General features: G+C 48.4%; 4 protein-coding genes across 4 annotated transcripts in view; 2 read left to right on the top strand and 2 right to left on the bottom strand.

Annotated features, from left to right (window-relative positions):
* SIAE (sialic acid acetylesterase) overlaps positions 1 to 3,939 on the top strand; it is a 41,179-nt gene extending 37,240 nt beyond the window's left edge. Inside the window, 2 exon segments of the mRNA XM_059676633.1 lie at positions 499 to 702; positions 704 to 3,939. Coding sequence (XP_059532616.1) covers positions 499 to 702; positions 704 to 754 — 255 coding nt within the window. The 3' untranslated portion in view covers positions 755 to 3,939.
* Positions 3,940 to 5,567: 1,628 nt separating this feature from the next.
* On the bottom strand, positions 5,568 to 16,037 carry TBRG1 (transforming growth factor beta regulator 1). Its single transcript, XM_059676634.1, has 9 exons — positions 15,674 to 16,037; positions 13,681 to 13,751; positions 12,888 to 13,120; positions 11,947 to 12,083; positions 11,522 to 11,668; positions 10,855 to 10,952; positions 10,503 to 10,613; positions 6,548 to 6,693; positions 5,568 to 5,911 (listed from the first exon to the last, which is right to left on the bottom strand). The coding sequence occupies exons 1-9, from the start codon at positions 15,818 to 15,820 to the stop codon at positions 5,769 to 5,771; spliced, it is 1,233 nt and encodes a 410-aa protein (XP_059532617.1). The 5' UTR covers positions 15,821 to 16,037; the 3' UTR covers positions 5,568 to 5,768.
* On the top strand, positions 7,389 to 10,129 carry LOC132221954 (high affinity cAMP-specific and IBMX-insensitive 3',5'-cyclic phosphodiesterase 8A-like). The gene has a single exon (XM_059676632.1). The coding sequence runs from the start codon at positions 7,391 to 7,393 to the stop codon at positions 9,875 to 9,877; it is 2,487 nt and encodes an 828-aa protein (XP_059532615.1). The 5' UTR covers positions 7,389 to 7,390; the 3' UTR covers positions 9,878 to 10,129.
* A 2,323-nt stretch (positions 16,038 to 18,360) lies between the features above and the next one.
* Positions 18,361 to 25,838, bottom strand: PANX3 (pannexin 3). Its single transcript, XM_059676306.1, has 4 exons — positions 25,658 to 25,838; positions 23,186 to 23,331; positions 21,109 to 21,323; positions 18,361 to 19,080 (listed from the first exon to the last, which is right to left on the bottom strand). The coding sequence occupies exons 1-4, from the start codon at positions 25,836 to 25,838 to the stop codon at positions 18,441 to 18,443; spliced, it is 1,182 nt and encodes a 393-aa protein (XP_059532289.1). The 3' UTR covers positions 18,361 to 18,440.
* Between the last annotated feature and the right edge of the window lie 1,974 nt (positions 25,839 to 27,812).

Below are 27,812 nucleotides of genomic sequence, written 5' to 3'. Positions count from 1 at the left end.
CAGTCCGTCCATCATCTGGACCCAGAATCACAGTTGCGGTCAGAATGTAAGCTTGGGCACTGGATAATTTATCTTCCCTTCCCGGGATTGCTGTCTGACTTAAGGCCTCATTATCCAAAGTTCCTTGGTGCCCTTCCCTCGTTCCTCAGCTCCGTGGCCGGGCCACAGGGAGCAGCAGCTTTAGCGTTTGTCAGGAGGGTGACCGCAAGGATGCTCGGGGAACCTTCCCCAAATGCTGGATGTGATGGTGCTTCCCCATCTCCCTCCGTAGTTTATGCTTTGTTGGTTGAGTTATTTATTTCATCTCATGAACATTGATTGTCAACCGGTGGCTGTAGTGACCAGACTGACTCAGATTTGCTCTGGTCGCTGTAGAAAGTAGGTTCTTGGCCCAAAGCAGCTTTCTCTCCCTGCGGTCTGTCTCAAAGAGCAGTTCCCAGCCTCGAGGAGCATCCTTCTGCCTGACCTGACCCTTCCTATTTATGACTCTCTCATTAGATCTCGTGTTGTGGTGACCATCAGTGCAAGTGGCTTCCAGCTCCCATGAACACTTCCTCCACCCAGACCCTGGCCCTGAGTATCAGTTCTTGTCCCGGCGCCGTGGCCGCTCTCCGCTATGCCTGGGCCACTTGGCCTTGCGAATACAAACAGTGTCCCCTATACCACCCCAAGAGTTCCCTGCCAGCCCCTCCCTTCATTGCTTTTTATTGCAAACCAGATGCCTGGACATCACAGCAAGGCTGCGATGATTTAGTGCAGTAGGATCAGATCTTAGACATAAGTAAATGACAACAAAAAAATAGATTTAATTTTGATTCATTTACACCAATAGCTATTATTGTGTTGGCTGTTGGGTGTTTTTTTTTGTTGTTTTTTTTTGTTTTTAAATTTGACAATCTAAGGGAAAAGAGGTCAGTGCCATGACTAAATAGTCAGGTATTGCATGTTTTAAAAATTAGATTTGGGCATTTAGGAGTTTAAATGATGACAACTGTTGCTTTTAAAGGAAATTAACAGAAAAACTTCATTGAAGAGTTCCCAGCCAGCCTGGGGCTATTTCTGTATTCTGAGAGGAGCCAGGGCTGGTGAACAATGAAATGCCTGCCTTTTGTCCTCTAGTTGGGCTGGCGCCTGTATTGGACTCATGCCAACCTACAAGCAAATTGAACCTCAATGTCATTCACTTCTCATAACTGGGAGTGGAACATCTAGCTCAGCCGTGGGCAAACTATGGCCCGCGGGCCGGATCCGGCCCATTTGAAATGAATAAAACTAAAAAAAAAAAAAGACCGTACCCTTTTATGTAACGATGTTTACTTTGAATTTATATTAGTTCACACAAACACTCCATCCATGCTTTTGTTCCGGCCCTCTGGTCCAGTTTAAGAACCCATTGTGGCCCTCGAGTCAAAAAGTTTGCCCACCCCTGATCTAGCTGGCCCACATGGCCTTGAAGTTTCTTCCAACCCTCGTTTCCTCAGTTCTGGGTGTAAGAGGACAACGTGTTAGATGTTTCCCTCTAAGCCAAATACAGTTCTGCTCTTTCAGTTCCAATGATGATAATGTGGATGGTGAAAGCTAACAAAGCAGAACCATGTGTAGGCACTTGGGGAGGTACTGAGGGCAGCCTTAGGAATGAAGAGAAAGGTGAATGAAGTGTGGTAAAGAAGGTGCTCAGGCTGCCAGCAACAGGTCCTGGGGATCACCAGCTGAGAAAGATGTGACATTGGAGGTCACTGAGGAGCAAGCAGGTTGTTAGAGATCATTATAAATCTCAGGCCCTGGCCAGCACTGCTCAATGATCAGAGCGTTTGCCCACGAACCCAAGGGTCATGGGTTCGATTCTGGACAAGGGCACATACCTGGGTTACAGGTTCCCCGCCCCGACTGGGGCTTGTGCTGGAGGCAGCCAATTGATGTGGCTCTCTCACACAGATGTTTCTCTCCTCTCTCTCCCTCCCACCTACCTCCCTTTCACTCGCTCTAAAATCAATGGAAAAAATATCCTCCAGTGAGGAGTAACAAAAAAAAACAAAAAAATACATGTCGGCTCTTTAAAGGTACGAGTTTTAACTATAAAAACGATAATCCAGATGGAAGAAAAAAGTGAGGCTGGAAGTGAAGCTACTTGATAAGTATTTAGAAAAATAATCCCATGGGACAAATGTGAAAGAGGGCTCTTGTGTGTACTGTTAAGAATCAATGCTGTTTATTGGTTGATTAAAACCAGCTCACGGCTCTTGACGATTGTGTGTTGTCTATTAGAAGTTAGAAATGGAAGTGTAAGTCACACATGGTTTGAAGGGATGCAGGGTGAGAAATGCCCCATCAGGCAGTTTTGTCATATGAACATGAGAGTGTACTTACACAAACCTAGATGGTGAACCTACTGCTCCTGGGCTCCAAGCCCATACAGCATGTCACTGTACCACTGTAGGCAGTTTTAACACAGTGGTGTTTGTGTATCTAAACATACAAGAGGTACAGTGACAAAATGGTATAAAGGATAAAAAACGGTACATCTGTCCAGGGCATTTACCATGAAAGGAGCTTGCAGGACTGGAGTTGCTCCGGGCGTCAGTGAAGTAAGTGGTGAGTGAATGTGAAGGCCTAGGTCTGCACTACTGCAGACTTTATGAACACCGCACACGTAGGCTGCTCTAAATTAACATAAAATATTCTTCTTCAATAATTAATGAACCTTTGCCCTGATGGGTTTGGCTCAGTGGATAGAGCATTGGCCTGTGGACTGAAGGGTCCCAGGTTCAATTCTAGTCATGGGCATGTACCTTGGCTGCAGGCACATCCCCAATAGGCGGTGTGCAGGAGGCAGCTGATCGATGTTTCTCTCTCATCAATGTTTCTGTCTATCCCTCTCCCTTCCCCTCTGTAAAAAAATCAGTAAAATATATTTTAAAAAATAAAATAAAAAAAAATGAACCTTAGCTTACTGTAACTTTTTTACTTTATAAACTAGATAGTTAAGCTCAGGTTACTTTCATCCCCAAAAACCTACAGCACACAGTTTGAAAAACGAGGATTAGGAAGTGGATATGTTAATGAAGTCATCTAAAATTTATTTTTAATTCAGCCAAGGTTGAAAATTGAAAAAATTCCGTGGGAACTCAGGTTATTTCTCAAATGAAATAACATTTTACTGTTGGAAAAATGAAATTTATAATCACTGTAGATGATTTGGACGCTAATAAAAAGTATAAGCAAGTAAAAATTACCCCGAAATTCATCATTTGGAGAGAAACACTAATATTTTGGTGAACAGTCACTTTATTTGTTTGGGTCATATTTTACACACTAATTGGATATTATTTTTAATCTGTTTTTTACCTGTTCTAACAAAATAATTTTCCTATGTAAATTGAATATGGATTTAGTGTGACATTTTGTGGAAACCCCATTTAAAAAAATGTTTTTTATTGATTTTTTTGAGAGAAAGAAACATCTATCGGTTGCCTCCTGCATGCACCCCAACTGGGGACTGAACCCACAACCTGGGTATGTGCCCTGACTGGGAATCAAACCTGCGACCTTTCGGTGCCTAGGATGACTCTCAACCATCTGAGCCACAGTGGCCAGGGATGGGAGCCCCATTCTTTAAGTAATTCCCCATTAGTGGACAACCAATTTTTTTGTAATTTTCCACAGTATCACTAATACTGTGATAATTGTTACTTGCAAACTAATTTCCTTAGGGCCCTTAATGTGGAATAACAGGTTTAGGATAAATATATTTAAAATTTTGATACCAACAGCTTTATCTTCCCAAGAGATCAACAGTTTACATTCCCAACAAGGTATAGTCCCATTTTTTTATCTCATTCTCATTGATACTGCACGTTGTCAAATCCAAAACATCCTTAATAATTCAGTAGATGAAAAGATATTTTAAGTATAAGGCAGTATTTTTCAAGTTTTTAAAAATGATCCATAGGAAAAACATTTGACAGTCCATGTATTCCCATACATGTGAATGCATGTGTGATATTTATATAAATACATATATACACATCATAGTTGATACCAAAGTTTCAATCTTCTGACATGCAATGCACTCCAATATATTCTAATTATTTTATTTAAAAGATGCACATCTTGACTCCCTAAGTTTAAGAACAGCAAATGGGTTCTTTCTGTTCTTGGAAAGCTACAAAGTGAACACTCTTTAATAAGCATAAACTGCACACTTATTAAAAAAATGTCTTTCCGCCCTAGCCGGTTTGGCTCAGTGGATAGAGCGTCGGCCTGGGGACCGAAAGGTCCCAGGTTCGATTCCGGTCAAGGGCACATGCCCGGGTTGTGGGCTCAATCCCCAGTGGGGGACATGCAGGAGGCAGCCAATCCATGATTCTCTCTCATCGTGGATGTTTCTATCTCTCTCTCCCTCTTCCTTCCTCTCTGAAATCAATAAAAATATATATTTTTTAAAAAATGTCTTTCTTAAAATGAGCCTTTCTTTTAATATGTTTTACTCAAGCTATAATGGAATGGAAAGGTAATTTCTATATGATAAAAGCAGCCTATGTCATTTCTGTGTAAGTACAGATATGTTCAGGCAACTTACAGAAGAAAAATATTAAAACATTAACAGCTTTGAGTAAAACTCTACCCTTGATTTTCCATAATCCCAATTATACTACTTAATTTTTGGACTGTAAAAGCTATACAAAATATAAAGACTATCATTAAGAGTTACAAAATTAATGTTACTTGCTTCTGATACTTTATAGTGACGTGTGGTGTGCTCTCAACGCTGTTGGGCCCTTCCCTCTGCTGGCCAGATGCATTCCTATAAAATTTGAATCCCATTTGCGTCGTCCCTGGTTAGCAGTTATGAATTGTAGCGCAGTGACAATCCAGTTCTCACCACTCCTTCCCCAATCTTCTACTCCTGGGGTCCTTTTGTTCCTCCATTCCAGCCAGCCCTGGTACTGAGATGGATCCTCACTGGGATCCTCGCTGCCCATCCAACCAGCTGCTGTGGTCAGGATGAGGTGAGGTGGTGAGCCTCCACCTTAATGCCATAAGCAGGGTCCAGACAATTCATTCGCACCGAGTGCAGAGTTACTACATGGCTAATGAAATGACAGGGTGAGTCTGTTACGGAGGCTGGGAGCCAGTCCCCAATCCTTTCTGTATCTGTGTTATCATGCCATTTCAATGTACTTAGTTAAAAGCACATTCTCCAATAAGAAATCACAAAGAGGATGTAGACAGTGTTAAAGATAACCTTTTGGTCCCCTCCAAGGGTATGTACATGTGAAGAAAGGGATGGAGTGTGCCTTGGGCTGGACTCTCCAGCTTGGGGATGAGCAGGACCTGATTTTGATGACACTAACACAAAAATAAAACAGCCATTTCCAGTGCAGGGGCTGGGACTTAACATGCCTTGAACTAGGATCAGAATCAAGGGTAGAAGGTTGTCAGGGTCTTACTCCTGTATGAGTCAGCAGCCATCACTCACTCTGGTTAATAAAGGACTTAAGTTTTACTCCACCTGAGGCAGAGCTAAGCAAAACATCATATCCTAATGACAAGATGAAAATAAGCAGTATTGTCAAGAGAAATTTATTACTAAAAATAAAGCAGGTGAAGTTTTTCTCAGGGAAAACTGTCACCATGGGAACCTCCATGACAAAATGTGTTAATTTAATCTTCACTTTTAAATTGCTGCCTCTTTCCATATATTTTAAGTTTTAGTTGAAGTTAAAATCATCATGATGAAAATGATGTGGTATCTGATCCCTTCTCATTCAATCTGAAGACTGCGTTGGGCTGCACTGCGGTGGAGACTTCAAGTGCTGTAGGGGATCATCTACCAGGGGTTCATCTGTCAGGAACATGGGCTGGTAAGACACAAAGGCTGTAGGCTGAAGCTCCGGGAGGTCCAAGGATCCTGTGGGGGGGGGGGAAATTCCTTAAGTTTTAGTGTTGCCTAGAAATCTCAGGAGGCTGATCAGATACATATATGTTCCTTTAAATCGTTAACATCCTTGCATCTGTCAGCCCAATTTCATCCTTGTTGGGTAAGATAGGACATTTACTTTTATTGTGGCTGAAATAGATTTAAGTGACTTGCCTAAGGTTATGTAGTATATTAGGCAAAGAGTGAGAATTTTAATTGTTTTCTTATTTCCAGTTCAAGCTCTCCCTATGATCCCAGTGCCAATCCCAATTGCTCCTTCCATTTATGATAGGGAATCCATGGTACAGAGGCAGGACCAAGGCCTTGACCTGATCCCCTTTATCCCACTTGGAATCTTAGTCCTGCATCGTAAACCGTAACCTCAGTAAAAATGAGAAACCCTAGTTTTCCAGTGGGCCCTGCCTTACTATGATCACAGCCGTGCCCTGTGACTTCAGTGGGGACTGCTGGAGAGCTTCAGTGGGTCCTCCAGGCTCAGGACTCTCCAAGACTGGAGCAGTGAAAGCCTGAGTCACTTACTGCCCAGACATTTGGGGAACTCAGCTATGAATGAAGAGGGCCTAAGTATGGAAAACCTCCAAACCAGAAAGATAATATTAAAGATACCTTGCAGAATGGGATCATCACTATGCTCTTCATCAAAGATCTGTCTCTGAAAGGCTTCAAAGCTTATAGCTGCATCATTCTCCAGCGGTCCTTGGGGCAGCTGCCCATCTCCAGGTTTGCACACATCATATTTCACCCACTGGTAACTGCAGGATCAAAGGGGATCATTAGCAAGAGCTGTCTGTTAGCCACAGCCCATTCTTTCCTCCAATGGGATCAGGTACTTTTTCCTGTAGCTCTCTCCAATATGTTTCTAATAACATATTAACTAAAAAAATAAACTTTCAAAAGATAGAAAGGGGCCGGCCCCAGAGGCTGCCGCTCGGCGCGGGGGCGTGGCGCTGCCTCCAAACCCGCGGAGCCTGCAGGTCCCGGTGGCGCGGCGCCGTGTCTGCGTCCTCGAAGGCGCGGGCTGGGCGCCTGGTTCCACGCTCACTGCCTCTCAGCTGGTGGCCACCCAACGGGCTCCCCTCAGCCCTGGACCTCAGGGCGTGCGCGGCGAGGCGCTTCTTTAGGGGCTCGGAGCCGCGAGGTGTGGGGCGCCGCGAATCTCCTCCCAGGCGTCCAGGCGTTTCCGGGAAGCGCGGCCGGCGAGTGGGCGATGTGAGGGCGGCCGGGCGCCAGGGGGGGCGGGGGGGGGGGATGTTCGGCGGGGTGTCCGAGGCCCCGTGATAAAAGCGGAGGCCGCGCTTCCTGATGTGAGACCCGCGCTCCCGCCGTCCGCCTGCCCCCGCGGCGATGACACGGCGCTGACGGTGGCCACGAGGCGCGGGCGGGCCGTTTGCTGACCGTTTGCTGACCGGAGAGCGGCCGCCGCCAGTGTGTCCGCGGCGCCCCGCCAGCATGGGCTGCGCCTCGAGCATCCACATTACTGAGACCCAGACCGTGTACCTGGGCGCCCGGGAGGCCGAGGACGCGCAGGACCCCACGGCGCTGCTGCCCGCCCCGGGCGGGCCGGGCGCCCTGCTCCAACCGGAGCCCGGAGCCTTGGCCACCACCAGCGGCGCCCTCCCCGCGGACCCCGACTCGGAGAGACCAACATCTCACGTCCATTTTGGCCCCATGAGGTTTCACGCAGATCAACTCCAGGTACTTTTAGTGTTTATCAATGACGACAGCCAGTGTAAAGGATTCCGTAAGGCGTGTGAGAAAGCAGGGTTCAAGTGCACGGTGGCCCTGGAGGTCCAGGCTGTCCTGACCTGTTTCCTGGCTGCAAATCACGACATCATCATCATCGACCACAGAAACCCCCAGCAGCTGGACGCCCCGGCGCTGTGCCAGTCTATTCGAGCCACACAAGTTTCAGAAAACACAGTTATCGTTGGTGTAGTGCGCAGGCAGGATGTAGAGGAGTCTGTGATGCCCCTCATTAGGGCCGGCGTTACGAGGAGGTACGTGGAGAACCCCAGCCTCCTGGCCTGTTACGCGGAGCTGCGGCAGCTGGAGTTTGGAGAGGTGCGGTCACAGCTGAAACTCAGGGCTTGTAATTCAGTATTCACTGCACTAGAGAACAGCCAAGACGCCATTAAAATCACGAGTGAGGACAACTACATACAGTATGTAAATCCAGCATTTGAAACAACAGTGGGCTATGAGTTGGGTGAATTATTAGGGAATGAGTTAGCAAAAATGCCTGTAAATGAGAAAAAGGCTGACTTGTTCAGTACTATAAATTCATGCATGAAGATGGGCAAGGAGTGGCAAGGCGTTTACCACTCCACAAACAGAGATAATGTACAAAATGTGAAGATAATACCTGTCATTGGACAGGGAGGAAAAATTAGACACTATGTGTCCATCATCCGAGTGAGCAGCGGCAACAGTAAGGCTGCGAAGATCACGGAATCGGTTCATTCTGACACTCCGACAGATACTCCATCGGGTAAACATAAAGACAAGAGGAGAAGCTCCCTGGACGTCAGGAGTGTGGCCTCACGAGCAAGCGAAGTGGCCAGCCAGAGGCGACACTCCTCCATGGCCCGGATCCACTCCATGACCACCGAGGCGCCCATCACGAAGGTGATCAATATCATCAGTGCTGCCCAGGAGAACAGCTCCGTGCCTGTGACGGACGCCTTAGACCGCGCCCTGGAAATTCTGAGAACCTCGGAGCTGTATTCACCACAGTTCGGGGGGAACGAAGAGGATCCTCACACCAAGGGCCTCATTGGGGGCCTGATGTCTGACGGTTTTCGAAGACTATCTGGGGACGAGTGCACTCTCTCCACAAAAAACCTGCATCAAATTTCAGGCAGCTTACTCACCTCCGAGTCCCTTCACAATATCCCAGCGCGGATAACTGAGGCCATGGAAAACGATGACGACTGGGACTTTAATGTTTTTGAACTGGAGACTGCCACTCAGAAAAGGCCTTTGACTTTTCTTGGTCTCAAAATCTTCGCTCGCTTTGGGGTCTGTGAATTCTTGAAGTGCTCAGAGACGACGCTGCGACTGTGGCTGCAGACTATGGAAGCCAACTACCACTCCTCCAACCCCTACCACAGCTCCACCCATGCTGCCGACGTGCTGCACGCCACCGCCTACTTCCTCTGCCAGGAGAGGATCAAGCAAGCGTTAGACTCAGTGGACGAGGCCGCCGCTCTCATCGCAGCCGCCATCCACGACCTGGACCACCCGGGGAGGACCAACCTCTTCCTGTGCAACGCGGGCAGCGCGCTGGCTGTGCTGTATAACGACTATGCCGTGTTGGAGAGCCACCATGCGGCCCTGGCCTTCCAGCTGACCGCCAAGGAGGACAAGAGCAACATCTTCAAGAACGTGGAGAGGAATGACTACCGGATGCTGCGCCAGGCCATCATCGACATGGTCTTGGCCACAGAGATGACCAGGCACTTCGAGCACATCAATAAGTTTGTCAACAGTGTCGTCAAGCCCTTGGCAGAGCTGGAGGAAAGCGAAGGGAGTGAGCCAAACCCTCGTGACGTAGACATGATGCTCCGGTCTCCAGAGAACCAGACTCTGATCAAGCGGATGATGATCAAGTGCGCGGACGTGTCCAACCCCTGCCGGCCCTTGGAGCAGTGCATCGAGTGGGCTGCACGCATCTCGGAGGAGTATTTTTCTCAGACGGAAGAGGAAAAGAAGCTGGACTTGCCTGTGGCGATGCCAGCTTTTGACCGAAACACCTGCAGCATCCCCAAGTCCCAGGTCTCCTTCATCGACTACTTCGTCGCAGACATGTACCGTGCTTGGGACGACTTTGTAGACCTACCGGAGTTACTGCAGCATCTGGACAACAATTTTAAGTACTGGAAAGGACTCGACGAAATGAAGCTGCGGGGCGTCCGACCACCTCTGGCACCAAAATAGAGAAGGCTCCTTCTGTCCGAAACTGGACCTCGAAACTGCTCTACTCGCCTGGCGTACTTTGCCAGTGATTCTACAAATTAAATTAGGACTGAACACTTTTTCATAAAATTTTATTAATGACTTTTTCCAGAAGTTTGCCTTATTTTGTAGTGTTTATACCAAATATTATCATAGAAACATAGCAAATAGAATATTAACTAAATTGACTTTTTAAAACCAATCTGTTTTTATCTTCATAGGTAATTTTTAATTCTAGATATTTATAAAGGTTCTGTATCTTCACACTTTCAATAAATGTAGCACCATAAAAATGATGACATATCAAAGTACTTGTTATTTCATTTTATACTTACATTAAAAAAGAAAAAAAGATAGAAAGGCTTCTTTATTCTGCAGATTTCCTTTGCTGTCATGGTACACACAAAAAAATGACAATTACATACATGAGGTACTGGCTTCTGCTTCCCTGTCCAGAGGCTAAGACAATACTAAGGCATGGTAGTCAAGGAACAAGCATGCTGTGCACAGCAGCGGCTCAGTAAATGTACAAATGAATCACACAGTTTAGGTCCCTGGCCACCGATCATGGAATGTCTCTCAAGGCAATGGATTTGACCACACTTACTTGACACATTTTCGAGCTCCTGGACAACTCTGGATCAGGTTCTGGATGGTTGGATGAGAAAACCCAAAGAAGTCAGCTCCAGATGGAAGCAGGTCAGGCATTAATTTCCCCCTAAATAGGAGAGGGAGAACTTTAATCCGAGCGCTCAGAGGGAGATGAGAATGGGTTTAGGGATGGAATGTGGGCATGAACACCCAGAGTAAGCTTTCTTGACGTGGGCACTCTGGAGACTAGCTGCTAAGACATCTGAAGGATGAGAGGAAGCATCGGATAAAATGCTTTAAAAGCAAGAGAAAAAGTCTCCCTGTACCAAAGTGATCTTTTTTTGTCTTCAAGCTGCTGGTCAACTTACATAGTAGCCCTTATGGCCTTGAGCAGTTCTGCATGACAGGCGTTTGCAGAAGAGCTGACAATGGCATTCTGAGGGTCCTCTTCAGGAACGATTTCAAACTGAAAAAGATAAAGAAGCCATGAGAGCACTTTTCAAGGAAAAAGTAGTAGAGAGAAAGTCATGCTACTGCTGTAACTGTTCTTTACTCTGGAACTTGAAGCTGATGTATACCATACTAGGAGGTGGGTTCAATTTCTTACAGTGCCATTTAAAATTCACACAAATCAAAGAAAACAGAAAGTCCTTCGACTGTCTCAATTCTACACTCCTGGCCTGACTGCTCTCCAGAGGTCAACACTTAATTGGTTACATGCCTTTCCAGACCCCTTTCTATCTACTTATACCTATAAGGACAAATGCAACTGGTATCTTAAAAACAAGTGAAATCATTCTCCATTTCATTTTACAACATCTAAGAGGAGTATAGGCCATCTGACTGCAAATCCCCATTTCCATTTCTGTATTTTTTGAATTGCAAAATACCTTGACTATTTATTAAAAAACTGTTAGATCAAAATTATATTAATATGAATTTTTGCCAAGGAAGTATTTTTGTAACAGGGCTATTCAACTTAATTCCTTGACCAGTTTTCTACAAAGTTCGATAAATTTTTACGAAGAGAAATACCTGCGGCTGTGCACCGCCATCCTTGATCTGACAGGTATACAGACACTTTTCATCTGGGCACTTCATGCTGGCATATATTCGAGTACTGCAGTAGCCCACAGGGTAGATGGCACTCTCATCATGGAAGCCAGGTCGGTCGGTGATGATCTATAAAAAAGATTCCCCAACCTGCAGTTGAGGTCACTGGAGAATTCAGAGGCCTACAGGTAGCCTTTGGAACCACTTTGGGGCTGCAAAGAGTGACTCAAATCACACAGAAAGAGTGTAGGCTATGCCGCAGACAAAACCAACCTGGTCCTCGGGACGGAGATTTTCCGGGGTTGGTCTGGAAGAGCAAGGGGCTGCTACTAGTGGGAAGAGGGAGGGAAGGCTCAACCCCATTCCCGTATTTCTGATTCTCTCTATACATCGCTGGTCTCACTCACCTCCCCCAGGCTATATACTGTGAGACCCCCCAGTCCGATGGGGAACACAGGCCGTCCTGAGGGATCCAGGGCAATGGGCTGAACCAGCTTGCGAGCACCTCCCTCCATTTTCTTTCTCTTGGATGTTTTCTTCAGAACTGAAACGCAAATCTGGGGTCACCCACTTTAGGCCCCTCCCAATGCTAAGGGGAAAGGAAAACTTTACATGTAAGTGCTAAGCGTAGTAAGCCAATCCTGGGTCTACACACTCACTGAATGGGCACATGGGACTTTTCTCGAAAGCCCTGAGTATCTTTCTAACCCACCCACCTAGCAGTAACCACTTTTAATATTACTGCTTAGGACCTAAAAGCCTTGTACTTTTAAAAAGACATATATTGTTACTGATTTCAGAGAGGAAGGGAGATACAGAAACATCAATGAGGAGAAAGAATCGTTGATCGACTGCCTCCTGCACGTTCCCTACTGGGGATCAAGCCGGTAATGGGGATCAAGCCCACAACCCCAGCATGTACCCTGACTGGGAATCTAAATGTGAACTCCTGGTTCATAGGTCAATGCTCAACCTCTGAGCCACACCAGCCAGGCAAGCCTTGAACATTTTAAGGTTCTTACTTCACTTTTAAAGATCAGAAATTTCCCAAGCCAGCAGTGTGCTCTAAAGGCCACATCGGTTGTTTCCCTGCGTCTAGGAAAGACAGGACTGAAGGCAGCCCAGAGAGTTGGGGTTAGGGAAGAAGGTGGAAGCCTTAGCTGCTCCCTTCACATCTGACCAGGTCAAAGTGACTCTGATCCACTTGCTTTTCACAGGCTATGAGGGCTGCTTAAGGACCAGATGAGAGTTTAAGGATATCTGTGGCTGTGTGTGTCTACCAGTGAGTATCAGGTCGTTGTCAATAACTGCTGAGCCACTGGCACAACTGATATGTCCTCTGAGGTACCTTCCAATTTGTTATTCTCTTTGCCTTTTTCTTTTTTCTCCTTCTTGGCTTTCTTCCCAAATGGTTCCTCAGCCCCCGTGCTGGGCCCGGAACTGGCCCCCGCTCCCTGCAGAGCTCCCACAGAGCTGGCCACGCCATAAGCCAGGGGCAAGCTGGAGCTGTGAGCAGGCGCGGCAGGCGGCACTTCCCCTTCGGTCAGAGCCTGCAGCTGCAGGAGTTTCTTCAGCAGGTACCTGAGGTGGGAAGGCGAGGAAGCAGACGGTGAACTTCCCTCTCCTCTAGGTCAGTACTTCACTGACGTTCTGGGAAAGCCAGGACTATATCAAGATCAATGTACTCAGAAAGATAACATTCTTATTGGACCCTGGGAACAATAAAGTTCCAGAGGGGAATGCTCACGGGGCCAAGGATAAAGAATTGCAGTGTATCTCTTTGCATCTGGAAGGTACCGTGAATTGCAGATGTATACATACTCATTGTGCTTTGCACAGAGTAAATATTTGCAGAATAAGAGAGTGTTTTTTATAATTGTGGAGTCATAATTAGATTACTTATTAGTTGGAGCAAGAGGGCTTTATCAGAGAGATGAACAGAGGAGCTGTCTCATCGCTATTGGTCTAACACGACCTGAGTAAACAGGAACCAATACCACAGGTTGTAGGTTTCTCTACTTGATCAGTGGCCAGCGGGCTGTGCAATGCACAAAACTCCCACTGGAGAAAAGTCCCCAGAGCGATAACACCATATCAACCACCAAAACTGAGGTTCTGAACACAAAATGAAGTCTGCTCACCGTCTTTCTTCTTTTGCTTTAAGAAATTTTTCCTCAAGACGAGCAATTTCATCACAAATAGCAGCATTTTCCTTAAAAAAAAAAAAAAGAAATATCCTATATAATAAAAGGCTAATATGCAAATGGACCGAACGGCAGAATGACAGGTCACTATGACATACAGACCACAGGGGGCAGACGCTCATGCAGGAGATGCCCCCTGGTGGTCAGTGCACTCCCACAGGGGGAGCACCACTCAGCCAGAAGCCCTGAGCTGGGCTCACAGCTGGTGAGCCCGGTGGTGGTGGTGGGAGCCCGGACTGCGAGAGGGCTCAGGCTGGGCTGAGGGCCACCCCCCAAGTGCAAGAATTTCATACAGTGGGCCTCTAGTAATCACATAAAATGAATAAAAGATCAAAGTATTATGCTGGGAAGAAGAATTCTATTTCAAACCAAAGAAGTCTTTGTTGCTAGATAAGAAGAAGAACTAGTCTACTGTGCAAACTATAAAAGAACCTGGTAGAGTCAGGGTAATTATAGAATTTATCAAAACTGGGGTATCTGAGTAAAAAGGGGGCACTCTTAATGATTATGCTAGAACAATATGGTAAACTATGGCTGTTCTAGGCAAACCAAGATGTACAGTCATCCTAAGTAGGGTAGCCTTTGGCAGAGAAAAGGGAATATGGCTTAAATCCACAGATGCTTAAATTCAACCCATAAAAATATGAATACCCATTCCCAAGTACTTTGAGGGGCTTAGAAAACCAACCTAACGCAAAGCATCCCGTGCAATATGAATCCTAAAGAGAAAAACGGGATGAACAAAATCAACTCCAGTATGTAAAATGCTTAACCTTCCTTATCCAAGTACTGTCTGCCTGTACTGACGACCCAATCTATTTCCCAAGCATCATTCATTCATTCACTCACTCATTCCTTCAATCCTGAAGGGGGTGCTCCAAGCTGTCCGGACATTCCACAAGGTGGGACCTCAAACCCTGAATGTTCAAAACAACAGCCCTTTTCTCCACAAAACCTTTACGTAACACTTAACGGAACCAAAGTCCTTCTCATAACAGCGGCTCCAAGCTTTATGTGCCTTTGACAAGTAGTTGGGGGGCGGGGGGGAATAAGGTATCCGATCCTCTTAATCTGACTTTTCTGACTTCTCTCCAGTGCACACAGCAAGTGCTAAGTAAATGTTGAATGTGCTCATTTCCAAACCTGCCCTTACGCTTCCAAAAACAGCTTGGAGGATTTTCCAAGTTTGGGGGTAGAAAGAAGAGGTCAGGTGGTGGGTGATCCCGACCTGGGAGGACCTTTGAGGACTCCACTCCCATTGCCCGACACCGAGCAAGCCTGGGCGGAGCCAGTCATTGGCAAACAGCTCCTTGCTGCCCCCAGTGCCCCCAGTGCCCCCAGTGCCCCTACGGCAAAAGCGGGGCAGGAACATGGGAGGCTCAAAGGAGGGCGGAAGGGGTTACGCTGCTGAAAGCTTCGTGCATGTATCTGTTCCGGGAAGGGGTCCGCGGTGCAGAGGAAATAGGCTGGGGGGGGGGGGGGGGGTAAGTAATGAAGAAACGAGAATCGCGGTGTCCAGTCGGGCAGGGCTCCGACACAGCGCCCTTCCGCCCATCACCTCTTTGGGCCTCGATGTTGTTAAAGACGGTGCCTCGTCCTCAGGGTTCTCTTGCAAACCAGACGCATTCCCGAGAGTGTTGGGTTATAAGGATACTGGCTAGAACGTACGGGCACAGCGAGACACCAAAGCCTTTCCTTGCCTCATTTAATCTTCGCAACTCGCAGGGTAGTTATTCAATCTCACAGACAAGAGCCAGGATTACAGAAGGACGTGACCTGTCCCAGGGCACGGGGCTACCGAGAAGCGACGTGCACCGCCAAGGCTAACACTTATAGATGACCGCCGCCCTCCCCCAGGAAGGGGACGGTTGGGGGAAAGCTTTCGCGGATGCGGGCGGCGGGGCGACGGGCCGAGCGGCGTGAGACTCACAAACACCGTGGCTTTGGCGGCTTTGCGCAGCCGCAGGTACTTGAGCCGGTACTTCTCGTTCTGGCTCCGCTTCGGGAGCTTTTTCATCCTGGCCTTGAACGGCGGCGCGGCCCGCGGCGAGGGGGCGAGGCCGCCCAGCAGGCTCATGGCCCGGCCCCGCCGCGGGGCCTCCCGGGCTCGGCGGGCATCGGCGTTCGGCCGAGGGGCGGCGGGGCGCCCGCCTCGGCGGGTCTGCGCTGGCGGAAGCGGGCCCTGAGGAACCGATTTCTCCAGAACGCTCCTCGGCGCGCCCTAGGCCTGAACCCGCAAAGGCAGGGGGCGCCTCCTGTCTCCGCGGTTGCCTCGGAAGTAACCCTGCCCGGAAGTTACGTCACGGCGCCGAGTAACGTAAAGCACGGCGCCGGCTGACGTAAACCTCAGTCACTCGCGACAGCGTACGTAGCAGAGGACCGAGAAGGTTGGGCTGAGGCAGGAACCGGCGGAAACCCTCTCGGCGCGAACCTCGGGCTCCCACGGCCCACGGCTGTCAACACCAGCTTTTACACTTGGTACCCGCATTATTTCAGTGATGGCAGAGGAATGTTACATATTTATTCCCGCGTTGTTTGACTTTTGGGTCATCAATGGCTGCAGAGAGCATCTTGGTGCACAAACTTTTTCCATACAGGGTTGTTTAGAGGCTGGGTCTGTGTGCTCCAAACATTGTAATGTTACCAAGCAGCTCATCGGCCACTTATTTATTCAGAAGAATATGTAGTTCCTATTAGGGCAGAATGTTTAGGAAACTTACTTAAGGGGGAGAGCCAGGCGGTAAAGGGGCAATATTCATACAGTGGAGTCAGTTTTATTTCAGGCAGGTAGTGGATGATATGGCAGCACCCAGTTAGGGAAGGCGGAGGTGGTAGGGAAGGCTTCTTTAAAAAAAAAAAAAAAAATATATATATATATATATATATATATATATATATATATATATATATATATATATATATATTGATTTCAGAGAGGAAGGGAGAGGGAGAGAGAGACAGAAACATCAATGATGACAGAGAATCACTGAGCGGCTGCCTCCCGCACACCCCACACTGGGAATGGAGCCGGCAATCCGGGCTTATGCCCTGACTGGGAATTGAACCGAGAACTCCTGGTTCATAGGCCGATGCCCAACCACTGAGCCACCCAGTTGGGCTGGAAGGCTTCTTGAATGTGCCCAGGCTGACTCTGAAGAGAGGGCAACAGGAGGGCATCTTGGGCACTGGGGAGAGCATATTCTAAGGCTTAGCATCGTGAGAAGCATAGAAAATACAAGTAGTTGATTAGAGTGAAAGACGTACCAGTACGTGGAGAGGGGCGAGAGGACTGAAGGGGTAGGCAGTGTTTGGATCGCAAAGAGTCTTGTGTACCAATCTGAAGAGTTAGGCTTTTACCAATGACAATAGGAAGCCATTAATGAACACGTATGTGTCAGCCCCTTTGCTTGTTTTAGGTAAACTTACCCAAATTTGTCAGGAACAACATATTTTTTTACATGCCCATATGAAAAAGGGTATAATAATGTGCACCTTTAAAAATAAATATCAAATGAGAGATCATTGGTATTGTGGGCTGAGTATGGCTTTTGGAGTCAGGTAAGGTTCCATTAAATACAGGCACAGGAATGGGAGTGATCAGATAAGATGGGGTGATGTGTCAGAGGAGAGAGAGAAGGGGATCACCAGCATTTTACTTAAGTGGTTGCTGGCCAGCGGTTGGCTCCAAGTGGATGTATAGTCTCCCTGGGCTATGAAAAGCACACCTGTACCCATTAAGAGTTGTGAAGGAGTCCACAGCCTAAAGTTCCAGCCCTTGGTTAAGTGAGTCCCTGATTTAAATGATGAAAAGGTGTATCTGCACACCTCATGGCTCCAGCCATGGCGGGTGCATGGCCCAGACCTTGTTCTACACTGTCCCGAAGCCCCAAGAGCATGTTGCAAGTTCCTGCCATCATTTTCTCCTGCCCACTTTGCAGGCCACAGGAGGCCTGGCCAAGTTTGATGACTCACAAAGCAAGCTGGGCATACTCCTAGGGTTTCAGGCCACACCAAAGTGTTCCCAGGGATTTCATATCTTTGTGTTTTGTTTTGTTTTCTTCTTTGGATTTCATATCTTTATTCTCCTACCAGCTTACCCCACTGCAGAGTACATATCCCTGAAGGGCTATGGAGTACATATAGAGAGAAGAACCTGCCTCCATTAATAGCCTCTAGAACAGTGGTTCTCAACTTGTGGGTCGCGACCCCTTTGGCGGTCGAATGACCCTTTCACAGGGGTTGCCTAAGACCATCCTGCATATCAGATATTTACGTGACGATTCATAACAATAGCAACATTACAGTTATGAAGTAGCAACGAAAATAATTTTATGGTTGGGTCACAACATGAACTATTTAAAGGGCCAGAAGGTTGAGAACCACTGCTCTAGAACCTTCTTTCCTTGTAGAATGTCTACACTTTAATTTTAGTTGTAGCTCCCCCCCCCCCCCTTATATTATGCTCTAGATCTAATTTTTTAGTTCTCTGACTCTTCAGCTCTAATTTTCAGATTTGTTTCCATGTGTTGATTATACCTTCTCACCTTTAGGGTAACATGCTACAGGATATATAATTCAGCGGAATCGGAGCTTAGCAATTCTAGAGTAGGTATATTTCTTTTTATGATAGTGTGTGAGGCTTGTGAGGAAGGAGAAAGACTTTTACCCGTAAAATTTCTTGCTCTGTGGTTTCTTCACTATGGGTTTTCATCACTCACCTGGCGAGTGAGGTGTTTAGGTTTTGAGGGTTCTAAGCCAGCTAATAAAGTCATGAAATCGACCACCGTGTCAATGTTGTGCTTCTGGGTGGTCGTGTCCTTCAACACACATAAGACACTCAACCAGCTAAAAGAGATGAGCTCAGAGATGTTGGCTCGGAGGAAAAGAAGGATCACGTTGAGGTCATTGATGGGGCACCCCAGCATCTTCCTGCTGAGGAGGTCAAATGCTGGGAGCATCTCGTAGATGGACAGGAGTCGTTTGTCCCACCGACAGAGCCGTGTGAGGTTGTAGATGATCACTGGCACCAGGAGGGTGTATGTTGCTATAGTGGAGAGACTAACAATCTGGAAAACAGACAGGGAGGTCAGCCGGCAGGTGATGAGGTCGGGGATGTAGGTCTCATTGCTTAGCAGCTCTGTCTTGACGGAACAGCTGAACTCCTTTTGGAAGAAGACATCCAGGTGGAAGTGGCCCAGGTACAGGTAGGTGGCGGAGGTGAAGAGGAGCAAGAGGGAGTTCCTCAGGAGGTAGGTAGCCACTAGTGAGTGTGAGCGCTGCTTACACGCCAGGTACCGCTCCAGCAAGGGGAACTCGAAGTATCGTTCTGTGCGGGCCCTGGGCAGGGGAAGAGAGGAGGCAAGGTGAGGAGGGCCCGTTGAGAACTGTATCCAAAGTAACAGACTCTGTGTATCCAACATGGCATTCCCAACCACGAAAACCTGCCTTCTCCGAGCATAACCACCCTCCTCCCCAAAGGAGGGAATAAGTAAGTACATCTTCACTCCCCACGCATTGAGTGCAATGCAGTAAACCCGGTGAATGATCAATGAGGAATAAATCGCCACAGTGGATTTCTGCCCAGCAAGGCAGAATAAACCTCTAAGCAGAATAAGTGGGATTCTTAGGACGCAGTAAGGCTTATTAAATTAGCACTGGACTGGGAGTCTGAATAAGCCTATTCTGGTTCGTGGTCTGAGTACTCTGTGATTTTTTTATACCAATTCATTTAGTTTATAAAAATAAATGTGTGCCCTCGCTGGTTTGGCTCAGTGGATAGAGCGTCGGCCTGCGGACTGAGGGGTCCCGGGTTTGATTCCCATCAAGGGCACATGCCGAGGTTTCGGGCTCGATCCCTAGTAGGGGGCGTCCAGGAGGCAGCCAATCAATGATCCTCTCTCATCATTGATGTTTCTAGCTCTCCCTTTCCCTTCCTCTCTGAAATCAATAAAATATATATTTTTAAATTCCTTAAAAATAAATGTGCTAGCAAGTACTTGTTGAGAGCTGTGATATCCAGGCACACGTAAGCCAGTCTCTGTTCTGAAGGAGCTTATAGTCTGGCTTGTGGGGAAGAGGCAGATAAGCTACGCATACATGAGATAAAAATAGCACTTGATTTGTTGTTAAAGTGATGACTGCAAACCATGCTAGTTGTAAATTAGGACAGAGGATAACCGTAGGGGCTGGAGTGTTCAGAAAACTTTATGGAGAATATTGTCTTAGACTTGGCCTTTGAGAGGTAGGTAGGTTTCAGAAAAGAGTGTGTGCATAATCCGGAGACAGAATGTGGTTTCAAATCTTAGCTCAACCATCCCCTTGGTGGGGCCCACCCTGGCCATTCTATTTAAAACCGTGCCACTCCACAGCCTCCCAGCTTTTCTGACCACCCCCACCCTTACCCTGCTCACTGTTTTTCTTCACACCACTTATTTTCTACCATATAATTATGTGTTATGATTATTCGCTGTCTTGTCTTCCCTTGATAGAATATAAGCCCAGTTGGGGAGGTGTAGCTTTGTCTCCTCCCCACCTCTGCCCCCCAGCACACACACATGGACACACATCTAAAGCGCCCAGAACAGCCCGGCCGGCGTGGCTCAATGGTTGAGCATTGACCTATGAACCAGGAGGTCACGGTTTGATTCCTGGTCAGGGCACATGCCCGGGTTGCGGGCTCCATCCCCAGTAGGGGCATGCAGGAGGCAGCCAATCAATGATTCTCTCTCACCATTGAAGTTTCTATCTCTCTCTCCCTCTCCCTCTCTGAAATCAATAAAAATGTATTTAAAAAAAGAAAGAAAAAGTAGTTGGTGGCAGTGTATGTAGAAGGCCTTGAAGAATGTTTGGGGGAATGTGGATATTTTTCTATACGCATGAGGGGAGCTGATGGAGGTTTCCGAGCAGGGGCGTGGTATAGGAAGTCGTATTTTGAGTGACCAATCCCTTTCTGACCGTGTTCATCTGCAAACTGGGGGCAGGGTCCGTTCTCCTCTCCCGGTACACAGGTGGAGGGAGTTAATGAGAGGAGGTGTTCACCACTGTGCACTCCTGAGAAGGGTGGTACAGAGCAGGGGTGGGGAACGCCTGGCCCGCAGGCCATATAAGGCCCAGGAAATCATTGGGTCTGGCCCTGCCACGGCATTAGGGATGAGTTAATTAAATGTTTGACCAAACACAGCAGGTGAATTTTTAAGTTGATAATTTTGAATGGCCCGTGAAATGATGTTATAAATATTCAAATGGCCTCTTGGCAGGAGAAAGGTTCTCCACCCCTGGTATAGAGGCGAGTTTAAACATGACCTCACAGATATCACTTTAATGCCGGGAGGAGCCCTTCAGAAAGGAGTGGAGGAGACGACTCACTTGTCCAGCTCGTCCCAGAAAACGTGGGGGTCCGAGCTCTTGTGCCGGATCTTCACCATGTGCTGCACCAGGCGGATGGAGCGGTTATAGGATTTGTCCAGTTCGCTGATGATGAACAGCAGGTCCGAGCTGAGGGCCGGCGCGGCTGCGTACTGCCACAGCAGAACTGGCAGGTACATGGCCATGGCCAGGGCCAGCAGGGAGTAGGGGAGGGCCTGCGGGACGAGAGCGAGCTGAGCAGGGAGGCCCAGGATGCAGAGAGTTCTGAGGGAAGGGCCCCTGCCTCAAAGGGGAAGGAGCTACCACAGGCCCAGGACCCAAGGCCGAGTACAGTGAGGCCCGGGAAAGAAGGGAGAGCGAGTATCCAGGCTCCCCAGCTCCTCTTTGCTGATCTGGGGTCTGTGTAGGGTCCCAGGAAGGAGAGAGGCAAGAGGCAGAAAGAGAGGGAGAGAGGAAGGAAGGAGGTAAGAGAGGGATCAGGGATGGGGTGGGTAGGGAGGGCCCCCCATTCCCCATGCATGTTAGCCTTGTAAATTGTCATAACAACGTAATGTTATGAGCTAACCAGAAATCGTGGCCAACCATGGTCCTGGCACCCCAGGGCTGTGTGTGTGAAACAGAAAGGGAATGCGTAAGTTTCTGAAAGATATATTGGACGACGACGAGAGAGAACTAGAACCTTTTCACACCTGTTTTAAAAAATAAACATTCCTTGTAAACAGTCTACACTCCTAGAGATTTTACTCTTTCCTGACGTAGAATTCCCTCTGTACCGTCTTGAACTTGTTGCCGTCCACCTCCGGCTTTGACATTTCCCGGGACGGAGGTCTCGTGAATCGGCATTAAGTCTGGTTTGTCTGCATCCGGGAACTAGGGTATTTTGAGGTCTTGTAAACTGTCATAACTACAAAACGTCACGGTGACTTCTGATTAAACGTTGTGAACTGGACATTTATGTGACGTCTGCTCCCTCACAAAACCACTCGGGAACAGCAGTGAAGGGATCAAAAAGACATAATCCTGTAAGAACAAAGAAAACAGGAGAGGAGCTCCAGCCGGCTTGGCTCAGTGGATAGAGCGTCAGCCTGCAGACGAAAGGGTCCCAGGTTCCATTCTGGTCAGGAGCATGTGCCCGGGTTGCAGGCTCGATCCCCAGTACGGGGCGTGCAGGAGGCAGCTGATCAATGATTTCTCTCCCATCATTGATGTTTCTATCTCACTCTCCCTCTTCTTTCCTCTCTGAAATCATTAAAAAATATTTAAGGAGAAGGAGAAGGAGGAGAAGAAAGCAGGAGAGGAGGCAAGAGCAACAAAATGTTGAACTGAGAAGCAGTTGCGTGACAAAGGGACCAGCCTGTGGGTGGATGGGAGCTGAGGCAGGAGCGAGCAAGCAAGCTGTCCTCACCACAGAACCAGAAAGGCCCGGGAGTTAGGGATGCGGGTCCAGCTGAAAGGGGCTGCCGATGGGGCCGAGCACAGGGATCCTGAAAAGCCAGCCCTGCAGATTCTTCCTGCTACACGATGCGCTCAGTGAGGACCTGTCCCTCCCCTGCGGGAGGCTCTGGTTCACGTCCCAGAAACTGAGCCAGAGAGATTCAGCACTTGTGGTCCCTTCTGCAGGGGACCACACGGAGAACGGGGGGAAGCTACATGAATACTGAACGCTGGGACCCACATCTGCTTCCCAGAGGGTTGGCAGCTGAGCTGGAAGTCAGCTCCACCCTGCCCCCGCCACAAAAATTAGGATCGATCGAATCATTCTTCTTCGGAAAACGGACCAGCCCAAGAGAAAGGATTACAGACGCTGACATTCGAGGTTTTCGCAATGAAATGGCCCGAGGGATCTCCTTCAACTCGGGGCTGCTGGCCAACAAGCCTCATCCATCAGCACAAAACTCCCAGTCAGCCAACAGTGGGAAACCCAAGATCACCAGACGTTTGACGAATGCCTGAAACGTGAGTCCGTGACCAACATGAAAGTGGAGGGGTGGCGAAGAGACGAGAGAATATAGTGATGCAGCCCAGCCCCACCCCACTCAGCCGTGAGGCCGGCCTGATGGAGCCGCGCCCACGTTACCTTGTGAGGCCAGAGGGATTTCAGCTGGTACCGACCAGGCTCATCATCCTGTTGGTGGTGAACCAGCGAGTCCCAACAGGAACTGTCCACATAGGCGGCCTGCCGAGCGCTGAAGTTACTGGGCGAGAAGCAGCTGATGGGAGACCCTGGAACAGGAACACGGCTTTGAGGAAGCCCTGAGTTGGAGTGAGGAACGGGGATCCAGGGGGCACCTCCACGGCTCTGCCAATTTGTGTGCCTGGCAGGCACTTCCTTCTTCCCGTGCCCCAGTTTCTGGGTTTGGCAAGCCCGTGTCACCGTGTCACTGTCGGACGGGCAAGGCTGGACAGCACTCTGCTGTTTGACTCAGGCCTGCCCATGACTGACTTGCCTTTGGCGTCTGCCAGTTTTTTGCTCTCTGAGCTCTCCCTGGACTCCCAGACGGGCATGCAGCAGGGGGTCAGGGGGTGGGAGGTGCAGTGAGTGTGTGTGGGGAGGGGACGGGGCGGGGGTGGGGGGTGGGGGGGAAGACGGCTCCCTGCACTCTCACAGCTTGGCCCCAGAAGGTTGCAGTTTCATGATGACATCTCCTTTCTCAGAGAGCTGACACCTGGGTTCTAACGTTTAGAGGCTGAGTTGCCTGGACTTCTGAGCCCAAATCGAGAGAAAAGGTGGAAGAGAGGTGGTGGAAGGAAAGTGGGTTTGGAGGGAGAATGTCTCGTGTTGGGTTTTCCCATCATTCTCTAGACCAGCGGTTCTCAACCTGTGGGTCGCGACCCCTTTGGCGGTCGAACGACCCTTTCACAGGGGTCGCCTAAATACATCCTGCATACCAGATATTTACATGACGATTCATAACAGTAGAAACATTACAGTTATGAAGTAGCAACGAAAATAATCTTATGGTTGGGGTCACCACAACATGAGGAACTGTATTAAAGTGTCGCGGCATTAGGAAAGTTGAGAACCACTGCTCTAGACAGAGGCAGAAATGGGACCCATCTGCGGGTAAATGAAGAGGCAGTGGGAGTCGGCACACTTGCTTGGGAAATGTCGTCAGGTAATCACACAGCTGGAAAGGAAAGCCAGAAACCCCAGTTCATGGGAAATCCGCCTTCCCTTCGGTAGAGGTGGCAGACTTGCTGAGGTCATCCATCACCTAGGGCACTACATACATGTGTTTGTTCATGTGTGTGTGGAGAGGAGTGAGTGGGTTTATTCACCTGTGATGTTCCAAGCTCTGTCAGGCACCTAACGTAAGTTCTGAAGTCAGTAACCCTGGAGGTAGGGAGTAGGAAGAAGGCTCCAAGGACATAAGGGACTTGTCGAAAGCACGGATGGCAAAGACCTTTAGAAGTCCTAGGTCCTGCCCAGCCGGTGTGGCTCAGTGGTTGAGGACTGACCTATGAGTCAGGTCACAGTTTTATTCCTGATCAGGGCACATGCCCAGTATGTGGGCTCGATCTCCAGTAGGGGGTCATGCCTGGAGGCAGCCGATCAATGATTCTCATCATTGATGTTTCTATCTCTCTCCCTCTCCCTTCCTCTCAGAAATATACATGAAATCCTAGGCCCTGAAGAGATTATAAGGCCCCCAATCTCCCTCATCCATATAAAATAAAGGTTTAATTATTGCAATGACATAAAATACATGAATACTGCCCTAACCTGTTTGGCTCAGTGGATAGAGCATCGGCCTGTGGACTGAAGGGTCCCAGGTTCGATTCCGGTCAAGGGCATGTACCTTGGTTGCAGGCACATCCCCAGTAGGGGGTGTGCAGGAGGCAGCTGATCGATGTTTCTCTCTCATCGATGTTTCTAACTCTATATCCTTCTCCCTTCCTCTCTGTAAAAATATCAATAAAATATATATTTTTAAAAATACATGAATATTGAAATTTAAACAAAAATTTTTTTAATATTTTTTTATTGATTTCAGAGATCCCCTACTGGGGATCGAGCCCACAAACTGGGCACGTCCCCTGACCAGGAATCGAACCACGACCCTTCAGTCGCTCTATCCACTGAGCAAAACCAGCTAGGGCTAAACAAAATCTTTTTTATTGTAAAATTTTGGAAATGACTTTCAGAAAATGTTGGTGCCCCTGCTTTGCTGGTGCCCTAAATGCATGCTACCCAGCCGGCTGGGTAATGCCCAGGTCAGTCACACCACCCAGACAATGTGGGAGCTACCTTGCATCAGAACCCATGTAAAGAGTGAACTACCCAGCTGGTGTGGCTCAGTGGTTGAGCATCGACCTATGAACCAGGAGGTCACAGTTTGATTCCTGGTCAGGGCACAAGCCCAGGTTTCCAGCTCAGTCCCCAGTAGGGGGCGTGCAGGAGGCAACCAATCGATGATTCTCTCATTGATGCTTGTATCTCTCCCTCTCCTCTGAAATCAATAGTATGCACATATAATGAGAGAGAGAGAGAGAGAGAGAGAGAGAGAGAGAGAAGCCTCCTATGCACTGGGTCTGGGAAGCCACTTACCGGAGGAGAACTCCTGGGCAAAGGCCAGGGACATCAGCAGCAAGGGGAAGCCCACAGCTACGAATTTGACTATGCGGTCCAGGGGGAGTTCCAGGCGCAGTCCCTTGAGGCGGGGGCCCCTGCGGTCGGGCAGCAGGGCGTCTGATAGCATGTACTCTGCAGCTGCGTGTGCAAGCGACATGATGCTGCTGAGCTTTGGGGTGCAGAGGCAGCAGGAGGGGTCCCAGGACGGTAGAGTGAGGAGATGGCAGCTTCGGGCAGCTGGCTTTGAGCAGACAGAGCCCGCCACCCCAGCCTCTCGGACATCTGTGCCAGGAGCAGGCGCTGGTTCTCTAAATAACTGGCCGGCCCCTGAGCCGGACACCTGGTAATTAGAGGGAGACCTAGCATCGTGGGTCCTCGCTAGAGGAGGGTCGGGTGTCAGCGGGGGCTGCTGGTGTCAGGCTGCTCTCTGGCTTGCCCTGGAGCCGATGGAGGTCTGTGGCTTTACGCTGCCCTCTTATTAATAAAGTATTTTTAGTGGGGTGGCGGAGGGAAGGCGGGCTGTGAGGCCAGGCCTCCCATGTAATTGGTGTGGAATTTGGGTGGAGAGGGCTTAATTGTGTTGAAGGTGCTCATTTTGTGGTTTGGGGTGGAGATAGGGACCCCAGGACTCGGCTGGGATTACGACTGCTACTACATGGTATTCTGTGTCCCAGCGATGATATGTGCTTTGATCTCAGGCTCTTTCTCAGAAAGGACTCTGCATGTGGTGTTAAATTTCCTTCCACATATTTACAATTTTTTTTTTTTTTTTTTTTTAGCCTTCATCAGTTCTTTAGAAAACAGAGGGATGGATGGCAGTGTTGAATACTGGAAAGAAGTGACCTTTGAAATTTGGAGAGAAAGGCTTCCACAGGAGACCTAGCAGGACTCATTTTTACTGTGTGACTTTGGCCAAGAGTCTCAGCTATCAAATGGCATGATGTTGTAATCTTACAAGATAGAGAGGCTTGACTGAGAGTATTCTCTGTGAAGGCATTTTGTAAAGTGTAGGGTAAATAGCAACTCTTATTTCCACTTGGTGGGGTTGGGTGAGTGAGGCGTCTGCCCTGAGAGGCCCCGACTTTGGCCCTCACCCCGGTCCCCTTCAGCTGTGGCCTTCTCATGAGGCAGAGTCCGTGGGGCCAAGGGGATGCGCCCACTCAGAGTCTCCTCTAGACCACTCTTCTGGCACCTGGGACGCTGTAATTCCGTGCCCAGATGGCCCCAGCCTGCTCCCAGGGCCCATGCAGGCCTTTTCCTTGGGGTGCATCCTCTCGTGGACAGGTCGTGCTGCTGGTGTGCACCCCTAGGACTAAGGAAAGGTGCCTTGAGGGAGTTGGATGGAATTTAGAAGCCCGGGATGCCCGTACATGCAATTATGAGGCTTCTGGCAATGTGGGGACTTAGCCCTGTTGGGAAGAAGGGGCCTGGGAGGAATCTAAATTTAAATCCGACATTCAGATCATTATGAATTGGTGTGTGTGTGTGTCTAAATATGTCAAGGCAGGCAGACAGAATGTATTTTATGTAACAGTTTGCTAGCTTTATTTATAACATTTAATTTTTTAGATATATGATATATGGGCCTCTATTTGAACTGTTTTTCCTGGGCCCACAAATGTTTGGGTTGGGCCTGTCTCTCTCCCCATCCCCAGGCCAGAGGCCAGCTCTGATTCAGAGCTGCTCAGTGTGTGCTAACCGGAGTGGCCCGGGCATGGGAGCAAGAAAAGGGATCCTTTCATTTCCCTTTAGCCTCTCCATACTCTCATTTCTGAATCTTTTCATTCTGTGTGTTTTTGACAAATGTGTGTTGTTGGGTTTTTATCCATGTATTTTCTTTTGGTTTTTAAAAATAGTTGACTTTAAAAAAATATTTTTATTGATTTTTAGAGGGAGAAGTCAGGGGAGGGAGAGAGAGAGAAACATCAATGTGAGAGCAGAACACTGATTATTACCTCCTGCACTCTCCCCACCGGGGATCGAGCCCACAACCCAGGTATGTTCCCTGACCAGGAATTCAACTGGCAACCCTCAGGGGCACAGAACTATGCCCAACCAACTGAGCCGCACCAGCCAGGGCAAAAAAACTGGTTTACATCTTTACTGAAGTATAAAAAACATACGTTCATAA

Source organism: Myotis daubentonii, chromosome 19 (genome assembly GCF_963259705.1).
Source record: "Myotis daubentonii chromosome 19, mMyoDau2.1, whole genome shotgun sequence".
NCBI classification, from domain to species: domain Eukaryota; kingdom Metazoa; phylum Chordata; class Mammalia; order Chiroptera; family Vespertilionidae; genus Myotis; species Myotis daubentonii.
This window is presented reverse-complemented; position numbering and strand designations above follow the sequence as displayed.

Coding starts and splice junctions, on each gene's coding strand:
- PANX3 (XM_059676306.1), bottom strand. CDS start 25,838: ATGTCGCTTGCACACGCAGCTGCAGAGTACATGCTATCAGACGCCCTG. Junction 23,332..25,657: donor TGCCCAGGAGTTCTCCTCCG/GTAAGTGGCTTC, acceptor TTCCTGTTCCAG/GGTCTCCCATCAGCTGCTTC. Junction 21,324..23,185: donor AATCCCTCTGGCCTCACAAG/GTAACGTGGGCG, acceptor CTCGTCCCGCAG/GCCCTCCCCTACTCCCTGCT.
- LOC132221954 (XM_059676632.1), top strand. CDS start 7,391: ATGGGCTGCGCCTCGAGCATCCACATTACTGAGACCCAGACCGTGTAC.
- TBRG1 (XM_059676634.1), bottom strand. CDS start 15,820: ATGAGCCTGCTGGGCGGCCTCGCCCCCTCGCCGCGGGCCGCGCCGCCG. Junction 11,669..11,946: donor CAGTATATAGCCTGGGGGAG/GTGAGTGAGACC, acceptor TCTTTTTTATAG/ATCATCACCGACCGACCTGG. Junction 6,694..10,502: donor GGAGCTCGAAAATGTGTCAA/GTAAGTGTGGTC, acceptor TTGATCCTGCAG/TTACCAGTGGGTGAAATATG.